The sequence below is a fragment of the Hippoglossus hippoglossus genome, chromosome 2, assembly GCF_009819705.1.
Source record: "Hippoglossus hippoglossus isolate fHipHip1 chromosome 2, fHipHip1.pri, whole genome shotgun sequence".
NCBI classification, from domain to species: Eukaryota; Metazoa; Chordata; class Actinopteri; order Pleuronectiformes; family Pleuronectidae; genus Hippoglossus; species Hippoglossus hippoglossus.
The window spans coordinates 9,414,038-9,435,765 of NC_047152.1; the positions used below are offsets into that span (position 1 = coordinate 9,414,038).

General features: G+C 46.7%; 2 protein-coding genes and 1 long non-coding RNA gene across 4 annotated transcripts; all 3 read right to left on the reverse strand.

Moving 5' to 3' along the window:
* Positions 1-1,214: 1,214 nt before the first annotated feature.
* Positions 1,215-2,837, reverse strand: LOC117775090. The gene is made up of 3 exons (XR_004616176.1): positions 2,724-2,837; positions 1,626-1,696; positions 1,215-1,488 (listed from the first exon to the last, which is right to left on the reverse strand). It is a non-coding gene; the product is annotated as an uncharacterized LOC117775090 (long non-coding RNA).
* A 398-nt stretch (positions 2,838-3,235) lies between these two features.
* On the reverse strand, positions 3,236-11,522 carry LOC117774449 (SLAIN motif-containing protein 1-like). 2 transcript variants are annotated; one of them, XM_034606889.1, is made up of 10 exons: positions 10,957-11,522; positions 9,588-9,724; positions 7,308-7,436; positions 7,078-7,197; positions 6,138-6,278; positions 5,421-5,792; positions 5,251-5,262; positions 4,746-4,895; positions 4,333-4,654; positions 3,236-4,243 (listed from the first exon to the last, which is right to left on the reverse strand). In XM_034606889.1, exons 1-10 carry the CDS (start codon positions 11,352-11,354, stop codon positions 4,168-4,170), a joined length of 1,857 nt encoding a protein of 618 aa, XP_034462780.1. In that variant the 5' UTR covers positions 11,355-11,522; the 3' UTR covers positions 3,236-4,167. The 2 variants fall into 2 exon arrangements, with proteins under 2 accessions (XP_034462780.1, XP_034462789.1); XM_034606898.1 differs by lacking the exon at positions 5,251-5,262.
* Positions 11,523-12,297: 775 nt separating this feature from the next.
* Positions 12,298-20,674, reverse strand: mrps9 (mitochondrial ribosomal protein S9). The gene is made up of 11 exons (XM_034607410.1): positions 20,551-20,674; positions 19,648-19,830; positions 16,980-17,042; positions 16,830-16,860; positions 16,669-16,748; positions 14,571-14,656; positions 14,374-14,449; positions 14,127-14,295; positions 13,925-14,033; positions 13,021-13,190; positions 12,298-12,679 (listed from the first exon to the last, which is right to left on the reverse strand). The coding sequence occupies exons 1-11, from the start codon at positions 20,638-20,640 to the stop codon at positions 12,588-12,590; spliced, it is 1,149 nt and encodes a 382-aa protein (XP_034463301.1). The 5' UTR covers positions 20,641-20,674; the 3' UTR covers positions 12,298-12,587.
* Between the last annotated feature and the right edge of the window lie 1,054 nt (positions 20,675-21,728).

Genomic DNA, 21,728 nt, shown 5'->3' on the forward strand with positions numbered 1-21,728 from the left:
TGTATAGAGCGTTGGACTTAAACAGATCATTGGGTGTTTGCATTGGGGGCTGGACTTTAAAGAAAACCTTCTAAGAAGGAAACAGCAGGTGTCTGACCAAGTAGCTCAGTCTGTTGGAGCAGGACTTAGACCTCTGAGGTTGCTGGTTCGATTCTTATGAGTCCATCTTCTAAGAAGCTGAGCTACTTGACCAGAAACACACAAGTCTCTTTCTTTGGCTTCTCAAGTCTTTCATGTGTATAACTTCATAATTTCACTGAGTGTCAGTGAGTTGGACTTGAGAACTCAAAGAAAGAGGCTTGTGTGTCTCTGGTCAAGTAGCTCAGCCTCTTAGAGAACAGATTGTAATAAGAATCGAACCAGCGACCTCAGGTGTAGCAGTGCATCCTTTAAAAGACTGAGCTACTTGGTCAGACACCTGTCATTTCTTTTTAAGAAGCTTCTTCTTCTATGTCCAGCCCCCAATGCAAACACTCAGAGCTGGTGAAGTCCTCCACTCACATTAAAGAGCCAAGAACCCAGAGACAGAGGCTGAAGTGTGTCTGGTCAAGTATCTCAGTCTGTTAGAGGAAGGACTTGCAGACCTGGAGTCGTGGGTTCAATTCTTATGGGACCCAGTGAATTTATGAAGTCAAACAGTCTGATGAGACAGTTGAAAGCTTCATGAGAGGATCTTTGTTTGTGTTGGGTCAAGTAGCTCAGTCAGATGACAGTAGTCTGGTGATTCTGTAGCTGTGAGTTCAAGTCTTGTTCATGGAAACAGAACAAGACTGAGGTTTGATTCTTATGCTCTGGGAGATTGAAGTGAAAAGATAAAGGCGCCACGAGAAGGTTGGTGAACGCGAAGGGGACTCGGTGCGTGGTGGATTGGTTCACATCTGCAAGGATGTACCTGTGAGGAGCTAGTTCGAATCCTCACCGTGGCTGATAACCGGAGCGTGTGTGTTTGTCTGTGTGTCTGTCTGTATGTGGGTGTTGGTAACGGGTGTGTGTGTCTGTGTGTTTGTGTGTCTGTATGTGGGTGTTGGTAACGGGTGTGTGTGTCTGTCTGTATGTGGGTGTTGGTAACGGTGACACTGGTGGTGGGGGTGAGTACCAGGGGGAGGCCGTGTCTCCCCCGGCCCTCCAGAGAATCAGGAACAAGTGGTTATCGAAGGAAACACAGAAACCGGCTGAATTTTACTGAAACATTTATTTAATATTATTATCTGTAAACCGCATACACAGAAAAAAGGTTTGTGGGGTCTCCTCTCGGTAACTACCACCTGAAATAGCAACCCATTGATTAGATCTTCTGATTGTTTGATGAGTCACAGCAGTTTCCACTATTAACATGTTAACAATGAAAAAGCTGCGGCGACACGTCAAACACGCAGAAGATCCAATAAATGTGTTGATATTTTAAGCAGTAGTCACCAAATGATGGGTCCATGGGCTCCGGCTCCTGGCGGCTCCAGCAGCTCTGGCTCCCTCTACCTCCATCTCTGGCTAATGACAGTAGCAAACAAAACAAACTAATGAGACGAGTTTTCCTCAACAACACATGTTAACAATGAAAAAGCTGCAGAAACACATGAACACACAGAATATCTAATAAATGTTATGCTATTTTATGCAATAGTCACCTCATGGTGGCCCCCGGCAGCAGCTCCGGCTCCTGGTGGCTCCGTGGGGGTCTCCTCTCTGTAACTGCTGCCTAAAATAACAAACCATTGATTTGAGATTATTATTAACTGACTTTTCATGCTTCAGATAATCTAACAATCTCACATACAATTAGAATATAATTCAAATCCAAATGTTACAGTTGAATTTTACTTTTACAAGCAAACACAAATCAACATAATGTTTCTGCATTGTTCAAACACAGTGAGGACGTATATCACATCATTGATCTGCATCAGATTTGTGTTTGTCCTTCTCTGCTCATAAAGAAGAACTAATATAAAACTGTCTCAATGATTTGCTCTGTTGATGGAAACAGAAGAAACAATAAACCAGAAAGTCAGGGAGACAATTGTTGCTTCAGTTTGTCAACTGTGATGTTTATTATGATCATTATTGTCTATATCTATAGATATATTGGTATTTATGATGGTAAATTATATATATTATGGGTTTGGTAGGGTGATAAAACACTATCAATGCAATGTGTAGACTTTAGTGACATCTAGTGGTGAAGTTGCATATTGCAGCCTCCCCTTCCAAACATGACAGAACGTGTGGTAGCTTCAGTTGTCATAGAAACTCAAAAGATGTTTAGTTTGTCCAGTCTGGGCTACTGTAAAAAAACATGGCGGCCTCTTATAAAGTATTTAAATATAAAGTAAGTAAATATAAAGTGTTTAGATATAAAGTATTTAAATATAAAGTATGTAAATATAAAGTATTTAAATATAAAGTATTTAAATATAAAGGCCCATTCTATGGTAAAGAAAACAATTCATACAATTTTGATGAAAAACACTAGTGAATACATTTTATTAAAAAAATATTGGCACAGGATTTTATTTGGAATTTATTAAAGTAACATGTTCATACTTTTCTTAGAGAAAAGTGCCAGGTGAGGTTAGCTTGTGATGCTAGCTTAGCTTAGCATTCCCATTAGAAACTAACGAGACGAGTTTTCCTTTCAAACACAAGTTAACAATGAAGAATGTGCAGCGACACGTCCAACACACAGAAGATGTAATAAATGTGTTGATGTTTTAAACAGTATTCACCTCATGATGGATCTATGGCTCCGGATCCTGCAGCTCCGGCTCCATGCGGAAGTACCGACTGGCAAACCGGAAGTAGAGGAGTCCAATGGTGTATATGGAGAAGGAGAGGGGGGCTTGGACTATACCAAGTCAGGTGGATCCACAGGGAGAAGTTTGTTTATCTCAAACTATAAACCAGATGTTTAATATCCACATGATGTGATGGTTTAACATGTGTTGCCCTGCAGATGTTCCTGCATCATGAGCTCATTCATTGATTCTGATGATTTGTTAGTTTGCTGAATGAACCAAATTGAAACGAGTCTTTCTAACAGTCGTCTGCTGCTCAACCTTAAATCTCAGGTGTTGAAGAGAAGGACACAGAGGGGAGCATGTGTGAGAAAAGCTGGTACAGGTTGTAAAGTAGTTCATTGCTGGTATTTATTCCTGGGAGCTGTTTCTGCTTTCACAGGAAAATACTTTTATTATGATTCAGAAGTAGTAGAAAAAAAGTGATGAGGAAAAGACATCTGTAGTCTATAGTGTGTTTTATTAAAAAGTTTCACTCATTCAGTCCATTACAGTAACAAAAGTATCACAGGGTTTTAAAATGTACCACGATAATTTAAAATAATTAAAAAATCACAAGTGAAAGATTATAAACAAAAGGTGCTACATTACGCAGAGTGTAACTGAAATCTCACAAAAGTGCAAATATTAGTGATACAGAACAAAAACACGTCAGTAAATTTATCAATTTATACAAAGTGCAACCAGAACCGTTTCCCAATAGAAGGTGGTTAGACAAAACATCTTCCGACACCGTGGTGAGACAATCAGACGTTATCATTTGGTCAAAATCCACATTTAAAATTAAATTATATTGCAACCATATATAGGTGATTGTGTGTTTAAGCACAATTAAGAATTAGCTTTGTACACGAATACATACTTTAATGTCTTCCTTGTAAAAATGACACCAAGTGTGCCCAAAGTAAGTGGGACTGATTCAACTTTAGCAGCATCATTGGCTCTCGTTGCCAGAGGGAAAGCACCTGATTAGTCCAAACACTCCATAGTTAAAATAAGTGTATAAATAAATACAGCGAGGCTCTTCTCATATAAACTGGCAGCCCTCTTTAGCAGGTTAGTATTACTGGTCCCTTACAGTCAGAGGTTTATTGCACAAGAGCAACTGGGAACATCTCCCACTTGGCACGGACCAGTCGACGGGTCCAGATTAAAACAACCCGTCTTCACCGAAGAACTTCTGCATAGAATCGAATGGATGGGAAAACAGATCGGGTCACGTGACCCTCGACATCTTTTCTATGCAGGAGCTCAGATTTAAGGTCATTTTTTAACTTTTTGGTCAAACCCAGTCGGTGTGGAAATGGAAAACGATGTTGAGGTGTGGCGAGTCACCCCAACCAGCGGGGGGGGCGCCACTGCACCGGCTCATCCATCAGTAGCAGCCGTCTCTCCAGGTGCCGTCACGAAGGGCACTGAGGGTGGACAAGCTCTTTGGAGGCGTCAGTAAACTGAGGGGAAACGACAAGGGTCACATTCACAAACTGTTTATACTCAAATCACTCACTTCAAATCAAAACGTACAGAACGAACTGTTTACCTTCGTGCTGGTTGCGCCACCTTGCTGCGGGGGTTGGAACTCGTGGCGCCCACAAAGGAGGCGGGGCGGGGCAGGCTGCTGCGGGGAGTGCCCGGCGTGGAGGTGGGCGTGCCCCCTCCGGCGGCCGATTTGCTGAACAGAGGGATCCCGCTGTTACTCCAGCTGTTACTCCCACTGCTGCCGCTCGGAGGCTGGAGGCTGGTGGAGGCCGAGCCCTTGATGGTGGGGCTGACGTACGCCGTGGCCTTCAGCGGCTGCCGGGACAAGGAGGAGAAATTCCCCACGCTCTGGACCCTGTTTTGAAGTTGGCCAGGGGAGGGGACTGCAGGGGGGGGCGGGGTTAACACGTTAGAGAACTTCTCAATAAAGTTTAATTGAAATTTCTAAAAAGCAAAAGAGAAATGGCGTCTTACTGGAGGACTGCAGGCGAGCCAGACCGCTGGACGAATCAAAACTCAGGCTGTTACGAAGCAAACAAGGGGAAGCGCTGGGATTGGTCGGAATGGGCACACTCGGCATGCTGGGAGCTCTGACAAGGTTAGGCATGCTCCTCCGCAGTTTATCTTCACAGACACAGAAACACGGAGGTTAAAGATGGATAACAAAGACGAGTTCATGTTTTGTTGTGCGTTCACGTCCGTTTTAAAGAAGCCGCGCTGATCTTCACCGTCACTTCCTCTAATCCCATCAAACCCTCCCTCGTCCTGGTCTCAGAACGGAAACCAGTCTGAGCGCCTTAAGTCCAGTTGTACAACAGGCTTAGAGTTATTATTAAGAGGTTAGAGTATCAGTGTGGGTCAGTCCAGGGCGGAGACGCACCATTAAAGAGCACAACGTAAATTTAAAACAATTAATCTATTGTTATTTATTGGTTAATATTCAATAATAATATTGGGCAGAAAAACTGTGTTGACTTACTCTCAAATTCTCCTGGACACCACGATGAAGTGTCCCCACAACAACGCACACAAATGAACAAATACACACGGGAACGTAAACATAGAAACAGAGATGAGTCATTAGTGCTAATCACAGGAACGACCTGATTGGTCGACCGCTTCTGGAACAGCTGGTGAGACGGACTCTACCTGATCCTGGTCGGAAGCCGTGAGGCTCGGCTGTGCAGAAGCTGCCCGCTCCCAGTCCCTGGAGCTGGGACGGGGCCAGAGGCTGAAAGGCGAACCCGGCGGAAGGGAGCGGCGGCGTGGAGGGCGTGGAAGGAGGGGTGGACAGGGACGTGGTGCTTCTTCGCCAGTCTCGCATGCTGGAGAAGGTGTGGGAGTGCGGCAGGCGGGTGAGGCGCGGCTGCGGCGGGGGCAGGAGGCCGTAGTCTTCGTCGTCCTCCTCGTCTTCCTCCTCCAGGTCTTGGCCGGCGCTGAGCTGGCTGAGCTGGAAGGTGAAGCTCTGGCTGCGGCGGTTGGCGAGGGTGGACGACGTGCTGGCGTAGTCCTGCCTTAGACCTGCAGGAGTGAGATGTGAGGGCCGGCGTGCAACACAAACACACACACAGACACACACACAGACACACACACACTTTATCACCTCCTGGGGTTAATGAAGCTGAAGTAGCGATGAGCTCTGAGATCTGGAGCCAAATGTTAAAACATTAGAAAGAAGCAGGGAACAATAGAGACACATGGTGAGAAGAAGTAAAGTGACAGAAGCACACCAACAGTAACAACACAACATTAAATACTTCTTTATGTGTGTTTGTATCACAGGTAAGTGTCTGCGTTTGTTAAAACTCATTCTACAGAATAGAAAGATGTGTATTTGTGTTTAGACTTGAATCTGAGGAGACTCACTCTCCTCCTGCAGCCGGGCCATGACCTGCACGTCGGTGAGGTCGTGCAGTTTGTATCCGTGCAGAGTGATGGAGTCGTCCTCCGAGGCACCGAGGTCACTGTCCATGGACGACTGGGGACTGAGCGCCGCGCATCTCAGGACTTCAGTGTAAAAGAGACAAAGAAAAACTGTTTGACTCATGTTCCAGGAAAGAGAAAATCACCTGGAGGCTTCAGGGTGTCGTCTACGTCACGATGGAGGATTCAGACTAACGGAGGGTGAGAATTATTAAGCTCATTAAGCAGCAGAGATATTAACGGAGAGGTTTCTCCAGCTTCTTCTCACTTACTGATCCCTCCTCAGATCTAAAATAATCCTTCCATCAGTCGTATGATTCTAATGACGTCTGCCTCAGGTCTAAAGCTTCTCTTCTGTCTCAGGTCTTTTCTTTTGACCTCAACTAAAAGTGACAAACGTATTTCTTCACTTCAAGTCTCGCATATAAACTTCCACAGAAAAGAACAGTCCCTGGGTCTTAAACCTATAAACACTGACGTCTGAAGTTATCTATTTAAATATCTAAAAACTAGAAACAGTTATAGAGTCTGTTTGAGTTATGGTAACAACAGTGTTTCTAAATAATATCCTACAGGTGATATACAAGTGATTCATTTATACACATGAAAGTTTGTACAAAGAATCAAACAGAGAGAATTGTGGGAATTGTGTTATGGAAATAAACCTGAGGCTAAAATCCACCAATGACCCCTGAGGCGCTCTCTCCCCCCCCCCCCCTGCAGCTTCGCCCTCTGATGAGTCTGGATCTGTGTCGTTGTTTCCATCACTAATAATTCACATGAATCCGTCACATGTTCAACCTCGAACACGACACAACAACGACTCCTCAAAATGAAGTTGAAGGTTCATATTTAAATGTGAGAAACCAGCGCTGCGTCTTACTTGAATTGGCCAGATGAGGGACGAAGGTGGGGGTGCGCTCAGCGAGGGGAGAGAACTCCTTCCCCACGGGACTCAGCGTCCGATGGAGAACATGGTGGAGCGGGGAGGAGAGGGAAGGAGCTGAGGAGGAGAGGGAGGAGGGAGGAAGCACTTTGGAACATAAATAACAAAGATTCTTACATGTTATTATTATAAACTTTTATCCTCTGGTGTTAGAGATGCGTGGTTACCGTGGCGATTAGACGACAGGGGCGTGGAGCAGGGGGGGGCTCTGATGGGAGACACGCCGGCCACTCGACTGAGGGGAGGGCCTGGGGAGGAGTGGGAGGGGCTGGACAAGCTGCTACGCCACCTAGAGACTGACGAGGGAACAAGAGGAGTTCATATTAAAATACTAAAATCATGGTCACACTATAATATACAATATTATAGAGGTTCAGTTAAAAAAGGGAAAATATTAAACATGGCGACGAAGCTGAAGATGACACTCGCAAAAACAACAAAGACGCCACAGATGTAACACACACATCCACACAACGTGTACACACACACACACACACACACACTCTCTCACACACACAGAAGCATCTTGTTGAGCAGTTACCTCACCACCTCTCTGTGTCTGTCACTAACTGCTCTATTCATCGTGTTTCAGCACGGAGGACAAAGACGTTTTCAACACAACAGAGCCGCTCACACACGGCAGCCACACACACACACACACACACACACACACACACACACACACACACACACACACACACACACACACACACACACACACACACACACACACACACACACACACACACACACACACACACACACACACACACACACACACACACACACACACACACACACACCTCGGTTTCTATTCATAGAAGCAGAGCGGAAACTTTGACTGGTTTGATGTGATGAAAACCAGGATGAATACAGATGTGCAGCGTTGTGCTTTTCATATTAAACTGTGTGTGTGTGTGTGTGTGTGTGTGTAGGAGGAGGAGGGTTTCTCTCGATACCTGTCGATGTGAATAAAAGACACTAAGCTATGAAAGGGGGGATGCATTCCTTTCATGTAAACCGTTTCCGTGGCAACAGCTCTCCATCCTCACTGTACTGAACCTCGGGAGGCGGGAGGCAGCGGGGAGGCGGTGGGAGACGGAGGGCCGAGCTGGTGGGAGGAGCCCTCCTCAGCTTTACGTGACGATGCGCTGGCCGAGCGACGAGCCGCACAGCTGGAGTCACTTCAGACGACTGAGAGGTCGAAGGTCGACGGCTGTGACCCAGATACCAGCAGAGACTGACCCAGTCTGCAGCTTCTTCACTCTACTGGAGCAGCTTCGGACCAGACGATCTGGAATCTCACGATCAATCAAATTTAAGATCTTTGTCAAGTACGACGGAGACGAAGGAACTTCAGAGTCACAAGTGAAGATCAGGGGAAGAAGTCGAGTGGAGAAGAAACTCGAAAACTACCAACAGTGGGTTTCACACTTATTCAGCCTTCACCTCATGAGACAACAATCAGTTACACAACTCACACAGAAACTCATTCCCTCTGAAAATAACCTGACACACACACACACACACAGGAGAGTCCAGCTCATTAAAGGCTTCAGGGTGTTAAGCTGAGGCCGTGGGAGCCAACGCCTCCATTCACGTGAAGGCCTCCACACACACACACACACACACACACACACACACACACACACACACACACACACACACACACACACACACACACACACACACACACACACACACACACACACACACACACACACACACACACACACACACACACACACACACACACACACACACACACACACAGTCTACAGAGGTGTGTTGACATCTGGATCAATAACCCTGATCGCCTTTTTTCCACGTTTGTTGTCAATAATCTTGCGACATCCCAAGAATCCTATTTTTAAACCGTCGATTCAGGCTCATGATGTAACCATGACAACGCTGAACTCAAGCGAAGAGACACGGCCTCGACACCGACATCGATTTCCTCTCGTCTGGGTTCTTCAGCGACTCCGAGTCAGCTGATGAGAACATTTGTCTGGTTTCTTCTGCTTCCGGCTGCTCGGAGATGTTTTGTGTAATTAATGGGAGCAGCCGCAGGTCAGCTGACCTCCACCTGATCTGCTTAGAGCTCCGAGGTCAGATTATCGTCCTGCTCATCCTCATTAGTCACATTGTTGTGAGGAAGTCGATCCAACGAGGGAAACAAATCTCTGGAGACGTTTTCAGACATGAACTCGAGTCTGGATATGTTCCTGGAATGATCCAGAGGAGCTGAATGTGAGAACACAAATGTCAGATACTCCAGATGTTCCCAGAACTTTTCCTGCAGCCCCCTGGAAACATGTCGGAATTCTAAGTTAGAACATTTTCCAGAATCATGCAGCTCCGATCTGACACCAGGGAAACCGGTCCCAGGAACCATCTGAACCTGAAGAATCTGAGGTGACTGTACTTCTCTCACACTGAACTCGTACCTTGCTCCAGTCGCAGCGACAGCGACCGTCGGGCGGCCTCCACCTCGGACTTGGGTCGGTCCAGAACGTGCCGGCACCACTGCAGAGGAGTGAGGGAGTCGTCTCCGAGCTCCACGGCCTTCGACGACGCGTACAACCTGCAGGGAGGAACTCAGACAGTTAGAACGTCTGATTCTGATTCTGCAGCCGCTTCGTGACCAGATGAACGAGAGAGGAGGAATGTTTGTACAAAACTTCCCAGTGAAGCTGCAGAGTTTCATATGAACTGTGGACGACACCAGCAAACAGAGCATTAGAATAATCTAACCCAGAGGAAGACGACATGAATCTCTCTCAGGCTGGAGGGGATGAGGAAGAGGAGCGGCTCTGCTCAGATGAAGTGCATCAGATTATTCTGACAGAACTCCTCCTCCTCCTCTTCATCCTCCTCCTGGTTTTTACTCTGCAGCAACATGGAGCAGCTGAATTATAGATGAAAACCTTCCCTGACATCAGGTGAGCCGACAAACACACAACTCACACTCCTGCACTCGGGGAGGAGACGTGTGACGACTGGACACGTCCCTGCAAATAAAAGATGAAGACGCAGAATCTGTTCATGAGTTTAAAGATGAAATCAGTGGTTTATTAAACGTTAGACTGACGGTTGATGGATCTGGAAAAGTTGAATAGCTCCAGTTGAAGGACTTCTCTTTCTCAACAAGATAAACAAGCTGACATCAGTTTAATTCGGTATAAACACAAACTCAGACGTTAGTTTTCTGACGTCTGGCAGGAAACTTTCAAGACAAAAACATTCAAGACCACAACAATAAATCTGAGGTTTTGAATGTGTTGTTTTCCTCAGAGCTGGAGAGCCGACAGTAAACAAAGGAAAGACTGTTGCACGTATAATTGGCCCCTCTGTGTAAACTGTGGCCCCTTGATGGCCCCTGACTCTGAACAATCATACATTCCCCCCCCCCACCGGGTAAGAGAATAGTAAGTTTATGTTGTGAATCAGTTAATTGGTTTCCACCTTCACTGCTACATTTGATTTATGATAATAAACTGAATCTACTCATACAAACTGATTTTAACAGTAAAGTCTGACAAAATCAGCCAGATGTGTTGTAACATCTGCACAGAGAATAAAAGGCTGAGAGTATATAGAAGAAACTGAGGCCTGTATCAGCCTGACACACACACACACACACACACACACACACAGAAACACACACAGGCAGACACACAGACACACACTTTGGTTCAGGCCTGAAAACATCTTCCTCATTGTCCTCCAGATGTGTGTGTGCGGTGCAGATGTGCAGCAGGAGCGTGCAGCACCACCCTCCTGCAGGAACAACAGGTTGGGGGTTCGAACACTCACCACGTCTCCTCCTCCTCCGGGCAGCACAGAACCTCCAGGTCCAGCAGCTCCAGCTCGTCCAGCACCGACGGCTCCGCTTCGTCCTCCCCCGGTTCTGAGGCTCCGTCCCCGGCTCCGTGCGGCTGGAAGTATTCGAAAGGCTCCTCCGGGGGCGAGAGCGACCCGGCGGACGGGAGGCACCGCAGGGCGAGCAGCGGGCCGTGCAGGCGGAACGCCCCGGAGCTCCCGAGCCCGAAGCCCGGGGACGGGCCGCCGGAGCAGCCGCTCGCCCGCAGCTGCTCGTTCTGCAGCTCCAGCCTCCGGACCAGCTGCTGCAGCTTCCTCACCTCCAGCTCCGCCGGCAGACAGTTGCTGTTACAGTCCAGCTCCGGCAGCCCCGCGGCCGGCAGCACCTCCATGAGCGGTGTGTCCGGGCTGCAGCCGCTTCTCCTCGGTGCGTAGCAGGTGATCAGCGGCGGAGGAGTCAGGAATGATCCGCCGAGTCTGCACCGTCAGCCGGTGTAAACCCGCAGACTCCGCCCCCCTGCACCGCACATCACGCACACGTGTCCCAGCCCCGCACACTGATCCCAGCTGCAGCTGATGGATGAAGCGATCAACGATCACATCGATGATTCAGGATCAATCACAACAATCAATCACTGGTGTTGATGAGCGAAGCAGCAGGTGACACTCACCTGGGCTGTTTGTGCTGCTTTGGCGACACCTCGTGGCTAAAACTGGTCATTGCAACTAATAGTAAATCTGTATTTTTGCAGGTTTTTGAAAGTTCATCACAAATAAATCACTTTTCAGACCTGGACTCATGTTCTATAGACAAGTAGTATTCAAGTCTCAATAACCAGCAGGAAAAACATCATTCAAGTTTCCTTCCCAGGATTTAAACAATATTTGTATCAAAAACTTCTCTGAAATAAAGTTTAAACTGCGACGCTCCTCCATCTGAGGCTCATTGGTGTTTCCAGTGTTGTTTTGATTCCTCAGTGAATAAATGATTAAAAGATAAATTGATTAAGTCAATTATTAAAAATGATGCCAAGGGACCAAGATCAAATATGGCCTGTGATGCATTGTGGGTAATGTAGGCAGAAGAGAGGAATACATGGAATAAAAGAAACTGTATTTCTGACCCTTTGTTAGAAAACTGAACATTAAAAGAACTGATGTTAAATCTCTTGATTCCTCGAGATTAAAAAAACATTCATGCATTAAAATACATTTTTAATTGAGCCTAAAATTCTTTAATCAAGAAAGTTGATCTAGATTACAACAGGAAGTGTTAATGAAACATGTCACATACTGAATATATTATAATTACAAACAACACAGAGAGAAAACACGTTTTTATATGAAAAACTTAATTTATTCATTTATTCCTTCAGCTTCTTCATTCCTTGACAAAGGCTGCCATCTGGTGGCCGAAGGAGCACACTGCAGCCAGTTGAGCGTTGGCTGCATCTTAAACATGGCGGCAGAGTGAGGACGTGTGAGGACGTTCTGCTCGTGGTCGTTTCAGGAGGTTAAATAAAAACTGAGGAGTTCACACAAGGTCACGTTAACACCGGACGTCAGAGTGAATGTTTCTTATTAGAGTTCAGGTTCAATCTTCCTCCTCCTCCTCCTCCTCTTCCTCAGCGTTTCTTCCAGGTGAATTTCTTTCTCGCTCCCTCCTGTCCCGGCTTCTTCCTCTCCCTCACCCTGGGGTCAGGGGTCAGCAGGCCGGCTGGAAACAGGATGAGGGAGGAAGGAAGAGGAGATTATTATTATTATTTTATTTATTAGATTTATTTCAGCCTCTTGAGATCATGTCAGGAGGAAGAGGAGGAAGGAGGAGGAGGAGAAGAAGTAAAACAAATGAGGGAAAGGGAAGAAGAATAAAGGAGGAAGAAAGAAGAGGGAGGAAGGAGACGAAAGGAGGAGTGGGAATGAAAGAGGAAACATTCTCTCTATTCACTAAAGAACAAACTCATTTTAAATCATTTTAAAATAAAAAGTTACATTGTGTTGATTTAAATTAACTTAAATGATCTGAAATGTGTAAAACAGTAAAACGCGATGCTCCACCTTGTCTCATGGTCTCCACGTCGCCCTCGGACAGGAAGCTGAGCAGAGCCCTGGAGACGGCGAGCCGCAGCGCCCCCGCCTGGCCGGACCGGCCGCCGCCGCTCACGGTGCACTCCAGGTCGAAGCGTCCCAGCATGCCCGTGAACTGGAGCGGGAACATCAGCTGCTCCCTGAAGGCGGCGAGGTGAGGGAAGGAGAAAATGACCAGGAGATAAAGCGCCAGGAGAAAGAGCGTGGTTGAATGGGCAGAGCAGGAGTGTGTGTTATTGAACAGATATCAACAGCGGCGGCGTCGCTCTCTTCACGTCTGATTGGCTGAGTTTGCAGACGAGGATCCTGCAAAGCTCCTCTAACAATCTCACCTCCGCACATTACTGAGCAACGTCTGACTCAGCAGGAAAAGGATAAGGCCGTGCACGTGTGTGTGTGTGTGTGTGTGTGTGTGTGTGTGTGTGTGTGTGTGTGTGTGTGTGTGTGTGTGTGTGTGAGAGAGAGAGAAGTGTCTGTGTTCTGGATGGCGTCTCAGGCTGAATGGCCGTTGGCTGCTGACAAAGTCAATTGTCACCTCTCTGCTCCAATTACAGCCCGTCCTCACACTGCGTGACAACACCAGCTCCGGACACTCACACACACACTCTCACACTAACACACTCACACACTCTCACACTAACACACTCACACACACACACGATCACTCAACTGTGTAATTAACTTACTACAAAGAGATAAATAAGAAAACCAGGCGATGCTGTGAAGAGTGAAAAAGCTGCTTTTTAATTTTTCGGGGCAGAGGGGGAGTGGAACACATCGCGTTGTGCATTTTTAAGGGAAACGGCGTCTGTGCAGGAGGCGGCGGACGAGCGCGCCCGCGTGGAAACGGTTTGTGTGTCTGACACTCTCCTACCTGTCCTGTAGCACGGAGAAGAAGTGGAGGTAATCCCGCCCGTTGACGGTGACGCGTCCGGAGCCGCAGTCTCGGAGGACGACTGAGGAGGTCGACGTCTTCCTGCGACCTGAGGACACACACACACACACTCAAAGTTACTCAGACGTTTATGGAAAACTTCATATGCACCATTCAAACAACCCTAAAAACGTGCGTCTACCCTCTGACGTGCTGAACGCCACGCCTCGGTCATCCTTCTCCAGCGGTGGCACGATTTGCTTCCTGGACTGGGCCTCCAGTAGCCGGCGGTACCGCAGGACAAACTCCTCCTCCACGGCGCAGTAAGGGACGGACAGCAGCCGCTCCATCAGCTGGATGAAGCGATTGTACTGAAGAGGAGGACGCGGTTAGATAAAGAGGAGAAGAAGAAGAGTGGGGGACGGAGGGAGGGAAACGTTGTCTCTTACATCGTGAGCGGAGATGGTTTCCACCAGCAGAACGTCCACCTCCTCCTTCGTGAGCCAGCGGCTGGTTCCTAAAGAGCTGAGCCCGACAAACACAGAGGTTCAGAACGGACGACTTTCTAAACTAAATATTGAATAAAAGATAATTTCTACTTCACATAAAACACAGATCAAATAAAAGCTGATGATCAGAATCTTACATCCTCTTGGCGTCCTGGGAGAAAAGGCCTTTGGCTCTCAGACGATCTTGGTATTTCTCTAAGTTCTGGATCTTTTCGTACGTTTCCTAAAAGCCAAGATAAACAACAATAACTTTAACGATGACAGAGAAATGGTTTGATGACTTTAAGCTTTCGAGAGTCGGAGCTTCGGTGCAGCGGCGTCACCTGAACTCCACACGAATACGTTTCTAATTCCAAACGTCTCCGGCTTCTCCCACTGAGACGTTTCTTTGTCTCGTATCATTTCAGGCTGAATCTCTTCTCTCTTCACATTTCATTAGATCCAAACTCACTGAAAACAATCGGACTCTGAACATTTTCTGCTTTTTCCTAACTGAATCAATCAGAGGGCGTCTCAGATCTGAGCTCAGTGAACGAGCCGAGCATGCCGCTCACGTCCCCGAGGCGCACCCCCCCCACCCCCCACCCCCACCCCCACCACAGCCGCCCCGCGCCTGGGTGAGAACTCATTTCCCTGTCAATTATTCACCAGATGTTTGTTTAATTCCCTCTTGATAGAGTGTGGCTAATCCGCTGCCACTCCGACCAGCGACACAGGGGTACGGCAGCAGCAGGGGGGGGGGGGGGGGGGGGGGGGGGGGGAGGAGGAGGAGGGCACAGAATAAAGCAAACATCAAGCAAAAACCAATTTTCTCTGCAAAATATGTAATAGAAAATCAGAAAAAAAACCCAGAAGGGAGGAGTTGGAGGAGTCGGACGCGGCCTCGGATAAGAAGCTTGCGTTACACGTTTGCAAACACTGGGTCCGACAATGGCGAGGAATAATTCGCATGGATTGGCTGCGTGAAAAGGCGAGGGCCGGTATCTGGGTACGTTTAAGTCGAGGCTGTTACGGAGACAGAAAGCTAGAGCGCCGCTGCTTCTGTTCCCGACGCGCTCTCTACACGCACGGCCGGGTTCAGAGCGGCGGGGAAATTTTAATTTGAAGGATGAAGGATTGAAAATGCAACGACGACGAGGAGTGAGTGTTTACTTCCTGTGCACAGGAAGTGAGAGCGAAGGGGGTGTCGTGTGCAGGTTCCCCCGCGGCCGTGTCCATAAAGGGCTCGGTGGAGCAGCGAGCGGGTTAATGTACCGACGCCGGCTGAACCCGAGAGCAGCCGACCGGCGAGCCTGGTTTACACGCCACTGCCCCCTCCTGGCAACGCTCCCGACGTGAGAGAGAGAGAGTTACAGTTACAAAAAGAGATCGACACAAGACGGGGAGGATCGAGCAGACATGGCTGACATCCCCATTTAAACCAACAGCAGGGGGTGCAGAGTGTGGCTGCAGGGCACAGAGTGTGTGTCTGTGTGTGTCTGTGTGTGTGTGTGTAAGAAGTGTGAGCTCGATCTAATTTTCAGGTCTTTGTGCTTCAGCTCTTATCGTTGACACGTCTGTAAACCAGGAAGCAAAGAGCTGAGTGTGAAGAGGGAGGAAGAGGGAGGAAGAGGGTCGCTCGGAGGTGGCGAGCAGTGTGAAGGGCGTGGCGGCCTCCTCCTCCTCCTCCTCCTCAGCCCCCCCACCCCTCTCCCTCCAAATCCCCGTGGAGGAGCTGCTCCCGGTGGTGGGACAAAGACGTGTCACTCCTCAAACATGTTTTTGAAACGTTTCCCTTTGTCCCCAAGTTTTTTTTGTTACTCATTTATATTTATGAACTGATTTCTCACCTTTGTAAAGTTGATCACTTTTTAACGATTTCAAGTCACAGAGAAGAAAGTGTCGGAGGAAATAAACTCTGAACTAAAAGTTTGATTCACACACACAAAGTAATAAAGAAAAATGTAAACAAGTTCTTCTGAAGTGACTTGAAAAAGAGCTCTGACCCCTTCATCACCTGACTCCTCCTCCTCCTCCTCCTCTAATCTCCCACCTCTCTTTCACCCCGGCTTCATTCAGCCGTGTGTAAGAAGAGGGTCGGACGTCCCCCCCCCCACCCCCCCCGGGGGCCTTGCTACCTTCTCTCAACTCTCTCCCTCTGAATCACACATGACCCTCGGGTGCAGGAGGCAGGAGAGAAGAGGAGGTGAGGAGCTGGATGAAGATTCACCTCCACCTCACACCTGAAGTACTCACATGCATCAGGGAGTAGTACGACTGTTTCCCGGTGTAGAAGAGGAAGTGGAAAGGCCGACCGTCTGTCCCCCACTGCACGGCTGTGAACACAGGATCAGCTGAGAGTACTTCTACACAACATGTACTCACTTACTACTACGACTGATACACACGTTACTTACCTCTCTGCCGCGGAAAGATTTCATCTGGATGCTGGAAAATAAAAGAGTGAAGAATCAAACCTGAAGTTATTTAAATATGTGGTTTCATATCAGCAGGTAAATATGAGCGTAGACAACAAGCTGTGATTATTTAATAAAGAACCATCGTACCTTCATGAGGGGCTGAGCTTTCTTCTCAAACAGGCCCGAGGGGAAGAGGTAGGCGATGCTCCTCTGTGGGCGAGAGAGGAAACACATTCAGAAACAGCAGAAGAAGAAGAAAAGGCCGTTTGAGAGATGACGCATCGAGACAACGTCCGAACAACAGAGGTCACAACTACGGGCGAGAGCGAGAGTGACAGAAGACGACGCAACGAGCTGCTGCTCGCGGGTTCAAGGAAAGGCGAGTGTGATGTGTGTGTCCGTGAGAGTGTGTGATAGTGAGAGTGTGTGTGTGTGTGTGTTGCTGTGGAGTTGGAGGAGAAAACAAGCAGAAAAAAGGCACAAGTTTCTGGCTTTGTTGACAGTGAGCAGAGGACGAAGTGGACGTCCAACAGTTCAGAGCGAGTTCATCTCTGCTCCGTGTGTGTGTGTGTGTGTGTGTGTGTGTGTGTGTGTGTGTGTGTGTTATTAGCAGGGCTACAGATGGCACTGCAGTGTGTGTGTGAGAGAGGAGAGGGAGACAGGAAGTGTGCTGGCCCCGCCACACTCATCAAGACAGTCTGTTCATCTCTCTCCTTCCTCCATCCCACCATCGCTCCTCTCCTCCTCCTCCTCTTCCTCTTTCATTTCTTCCTTCTCTCTGTCGGTTCAATTAGTGAGGCAGCAGGTGCTGCACAGAGCGAGCAGGTTGCTGCCTTAAGGTTGTCAAAACGACGGAGAGCAGGAAGAGAAGGACTGAATAAACCTGTGTGTGTGTGTGTGTGTGTGTGTCTGTGTGTGTGTGAGAGAGAGGCAGGAAGAGGAAGACAATTGAGGAGAAGTTAAAGGGTGAAAAGAAAAGAGAGAAAGGGAAAGACAGGCCGAGAGGAACAGATGAAGACACACCTGTGCTTCACCGAGCCTCGGGAAAAGATGGAAGTGATTCCCCGAGGGGCAAAGAGAGAGTGACGGAGGAGAGGAAGAGGGAGAGCGACACTCGTACAACCGAGCAGGAGGAAGTCCGATTTTACAAATTTCATCGACACAGAGAATCATACTAAATTCAGAACGTGCTCTTTTACTGTGTCGGCTCTCTAGGCTCAGTTTGGAGGTTTTCAAATTTCTCACCAAACCCAAAAATGTTCAGTTTGAAATGAAAATCCTCTTGTTGTTTTTAGGGGAAAATAAAAAACACTGGATATATTTCATCAGTAAAATGATCAGATTCAGAACTGATTCAAAGAGAAGCTGAATATAACTCGTATGAAAAGATATTTGTTATTATTTGTGGGTCTTTTGTGCGACTGTGGCAAACATCCAGAGTTCAATTCCCTCATCGCTCGAAAGCCTCTCTTTGATTTTCCCCGGTCGTTCGTCAGCGTCACACCTGAGGAGTCTGGACTCCAAACCACGGCGGAGGGATTCATCAGCTGCCCCGTTACGCATCTCGCCAGTCCTCCCACATTTTCCTCTTTCCCTGCACACGTCCAGGTTCGGGCTGTTCGCCGTCGCTTTGGCTTTCACAGCCGGGCGCTAACAGCTCTCTTCATTACACGTGAGGGACACCGGGGAACGAGCGAGGGAAATCAAGCTAAGTGGTCGGAGCAGGGACGAGTCAGTTATTGCCAAAAACCTGAAATAACGCGGGTGATGCTAATATCCCCGACGTGGCGGATTAGCCAGAGGTGCCACCGGCTCCCTGCTGCTGGGGGGGTGGGGGGTGGGGAGATGATGTGAAGAGCAGAGCTTGAACGATTTGAACTCAGCAGAAATGGTCATTTCTTTAAATGCTTCATATCTTTTTAATCTGTTCAACCTAAACTAAAAGGTTATTGAAGTCAATAAATCATAATAAATGATAAAAGTGCTGAAATTCTGTTTCTTTTAATTAAATTTAGCTTAATATACCAACATTTTGTTTATTTTATTGTCGATTGATGTAAACAGGATCATGCAAAAACAACCTCCTGCAGGAAGTCAGTTTCCAGAGGGTTAAAACAAAACACTTTCAAAGCTGATCAATATTTAAGATGCAGATTTTCTTGTGGATTTGAGTCCTTGTCTTGTTTAAGTGGACGTGGACACACACACACAATCAAAGTGTGTAACTGTACCAGCTCCCTGTGTGTAGCTGTGTTTATCACTGTGAAATGTTTGTAGACACGTTGAGAGGATAAACACTGAACTGCTGCGAAAACTAACTTTGACACATTCTCCCGTCTGTCAACAAAAACCGCTGAGGAGCTCGAATTACGTGGAATCAGTCAGTAGAATTATGTAAATCACAAAATGCTGTTTAGACGCTGCGTCAGCATAAACACTTCTTATTGTCAAAGCACCAACGAAGTCTCGAACCTGAATGTTGAAGTCAAGTGTAAGAAGATATCAAGCTGCTGTTTGATTTACAGGAATCTGGTAAAAACATGAAGCTGCAGACGGAGCTGATGTGGATATTGATCGACAGTCGCAGCAGTAACCAGCGGCTCAAAGTGGATCGTCATGACAACAGCCTCCTCTCGGTTTGAGGACGTCTCGCCACTGCCTACGTCTGAGGGTGTAACTGATGAATGGGACAGTGCAGCTCCCAGTGTTGAGATAAATTAACAGTTAACACGAATAAACTTTGACATTAAATAACTCTCCCAGCCAATCAGAGCAGCAGAAACCAGCGGAAGCATCACTAACACGTGACTCTTACGTCCACGTCCTCCTGGCAGAAGTTCTCCGGGTCTTCTCCCATCATGTTCGCCAGGTGACGTTTCCCGATGTTGAACTCCTCCACCTGCTTCTCGATGAACTCGGCGGTGAACTTCTGAGGCCCCGCGGCCGCCAGGTTCTTCCTGAGGAGAGGGGAGCTGCAGCTGAGGTGTCTGATCGGGACCTGCAGAGGAGGAGGAAGGGTTGTTAGCACGAAGCACAGAGAGTTAACTTCAGTGCTGTTAGCATGAAGCACAGAGAGCTAGCTCCAGTGCAGTTAGCTTCAGTGTTGTTAGCATGAAGCAGACAACTTCAGTGTTGTTAGCATGAAGCACAGACAGTTTCAGTGTTGTTAGCATGAAGCACAGACAGTTTCAGTGTTGTTAGCATGAAGCACAGACAGTTTCAGTGTTGTTAGCATGAAGCACAGACAGCTTCAGTGTTGTTAGCATGAAGGACACACAGCACAGACAGCTTCAGTGTTGTTAGCATGAAGCACACACACACAGTGTTGTTAGCATGAAGGACACACAGCACAGACAGCTTCAGTGTTGTTAGCATGAAGCACACACACACAGTGTTGTTAGCATGAAGCACACACAGTTAGCTTCAGCGTTGTTAGCATGAAGCACACACATTTAGCTTCGTGTCCGGAGCAACCACAACAATAACACTAAAGCCGAACTGTTGTTGAGGGTTTAATAGTTTATATTAAAACATATTTAACTCTTTAACATTATAATAACACTGATTGCGACGTTGCTAGATGCTAATTCTTAATATTAGTCAAGCTAGTTTCGGCTAACAGCCGGATGCTAGCTCAAGGACGCGGGGGTTTTGGCTCCGTCGTCGTTTTAAATCTATTATTTTATTTTTGCTTTTCATCGATAAAACCAAGTTTCACCTTCCGACTCAGCTGCGACGACACCGTGGAGCCGCAGTTTCCACATTTCCCCAGAAACGCTCCCACGGTTCGCGCACAGGACAGCGCCATCTTGGATCCGAGCTCTGACGTCGCAGGCGGAAGTCGTCACAGACACGTGACATGGTGTAATTTTGTGTTTATGTTAAAAATAAAACATTTGAATTTGATCGTAAATACATTAAAAAGCCATAGAAAGTAAATTATTCATGATTTATTTAAAATACCTTTTGGCATTCGTGTCCAAAATGTAAAATAAATAAGCTTAAGAAGAAGTTTCTTACTTTAACAATATTTTTTAGGAGTTTACAATACTATTAAACATCTGTATTTTATCATAAGTTCATGATAGAGCCATACAATTAAAATTATTCATAAAGTATTTACATTTTCTAATTATTTGATTAAACTTACTATTTGCATTCATGCACAAAATGTAAATAAATGTGCTTTAGTGGACGTTACTTGCTTTAACAATGTTTATTGGCTTGATTTTTAAAACCTATAATGACAACTTTGTGTGTAATTGGTTTTATGGAACATTTGACAGTTTTTATTCTGAAATAAATTGCTTGGCAGCTCAGCAGAAATGTCTCGTTCGAGTGCTCCTCGAGTCCTGAGCCATCGCGAAGAAACAACTTTATTTACTTTAAGTTAATTACAAACCGTCCACAGCCACTTCCTGTTTGTGACTATACTGTAAAAACAGACACAGCAGAAAAGTTTGGTTTTCAATTATAGAGCCTTTAGATATAAACTGTCAAATATTAAGATGAAAATCAGCTAGAATTACGCCATCGGCACAAGATGGCAGCGTTCGTATATATTTGGCTTCATTTCTGAAATAAGATTATTTCATTATACTGAACGAAGCTGGATATTAAAACCTTTATATATGAAACTTGACATGTCACATATGAAACACACGTTTAAGAATAAACACACGTGACATTTTCCACTCTTAAAAAGGTGTTTGCTGATTTTAAACTCATGCAAGAAACTGTGGTCTCTCTTCCTGTGTGTGTGTGTGTGTGTGTGTGTGTGTGTGTGTGTGTGTGTGTGTGCAGGCCTGTGCTGTGTTTACAGATCAATGCTGTGTGTCTTCACTTAGATTACTTTGATAGAGTTGGAACAGGAACACGGGCAGATTAATCAAAGTG

Excerpts from the sequence above, each read along its gene's own strand:
- LOC117774449 (XM_034606889.1), bottom strand. The coding sequence starts at position 11,354 with ATGGAGGTGCTGCCGGCCGCGGGGCTGCCGGAGCTGGACTGTAACAGC. Across the intron at positions 9,725-10,956 it reads CCGGAGGAGGAGGAGACGTG|GTTGTACGCGTCGTCGAAGG; the intron begins GTGAGTGTTCGA and ends TCCTCCCTGCAG. Across the intron at positions 5,793-6,137 it reads GGCCCGGCTGCAGGAGGAGA|GTCTAAGGCAGGACTACGCC; the intron begins GTGAGTCTCCTC and ends TCACTCCTGCAG.
- mrps9 (XM_034607410.1), bottom strand. The coding sequence starts at position 20,640 with ATGGCGCTGTCCTGTGCGCGAACCGTGGGAGCGTTTCTGGGGAAATGT. Across the intron at positions 17,043-19,647 it reads TCTGCCAGGAGGACGTGGAC|AGGAGCATCGCCTACCTCTT; the intron begins GTAAGAGTCACG and ends TCTCGCCCACAG. Across the intron at positions 12,680-13,020 it reads CGTGGAGACCATGAGACAAG|CCGGCCTGCTGACCCCTGAC; the intron begins GTGGAGCATCGC and ends TCCTGTTTCCAG.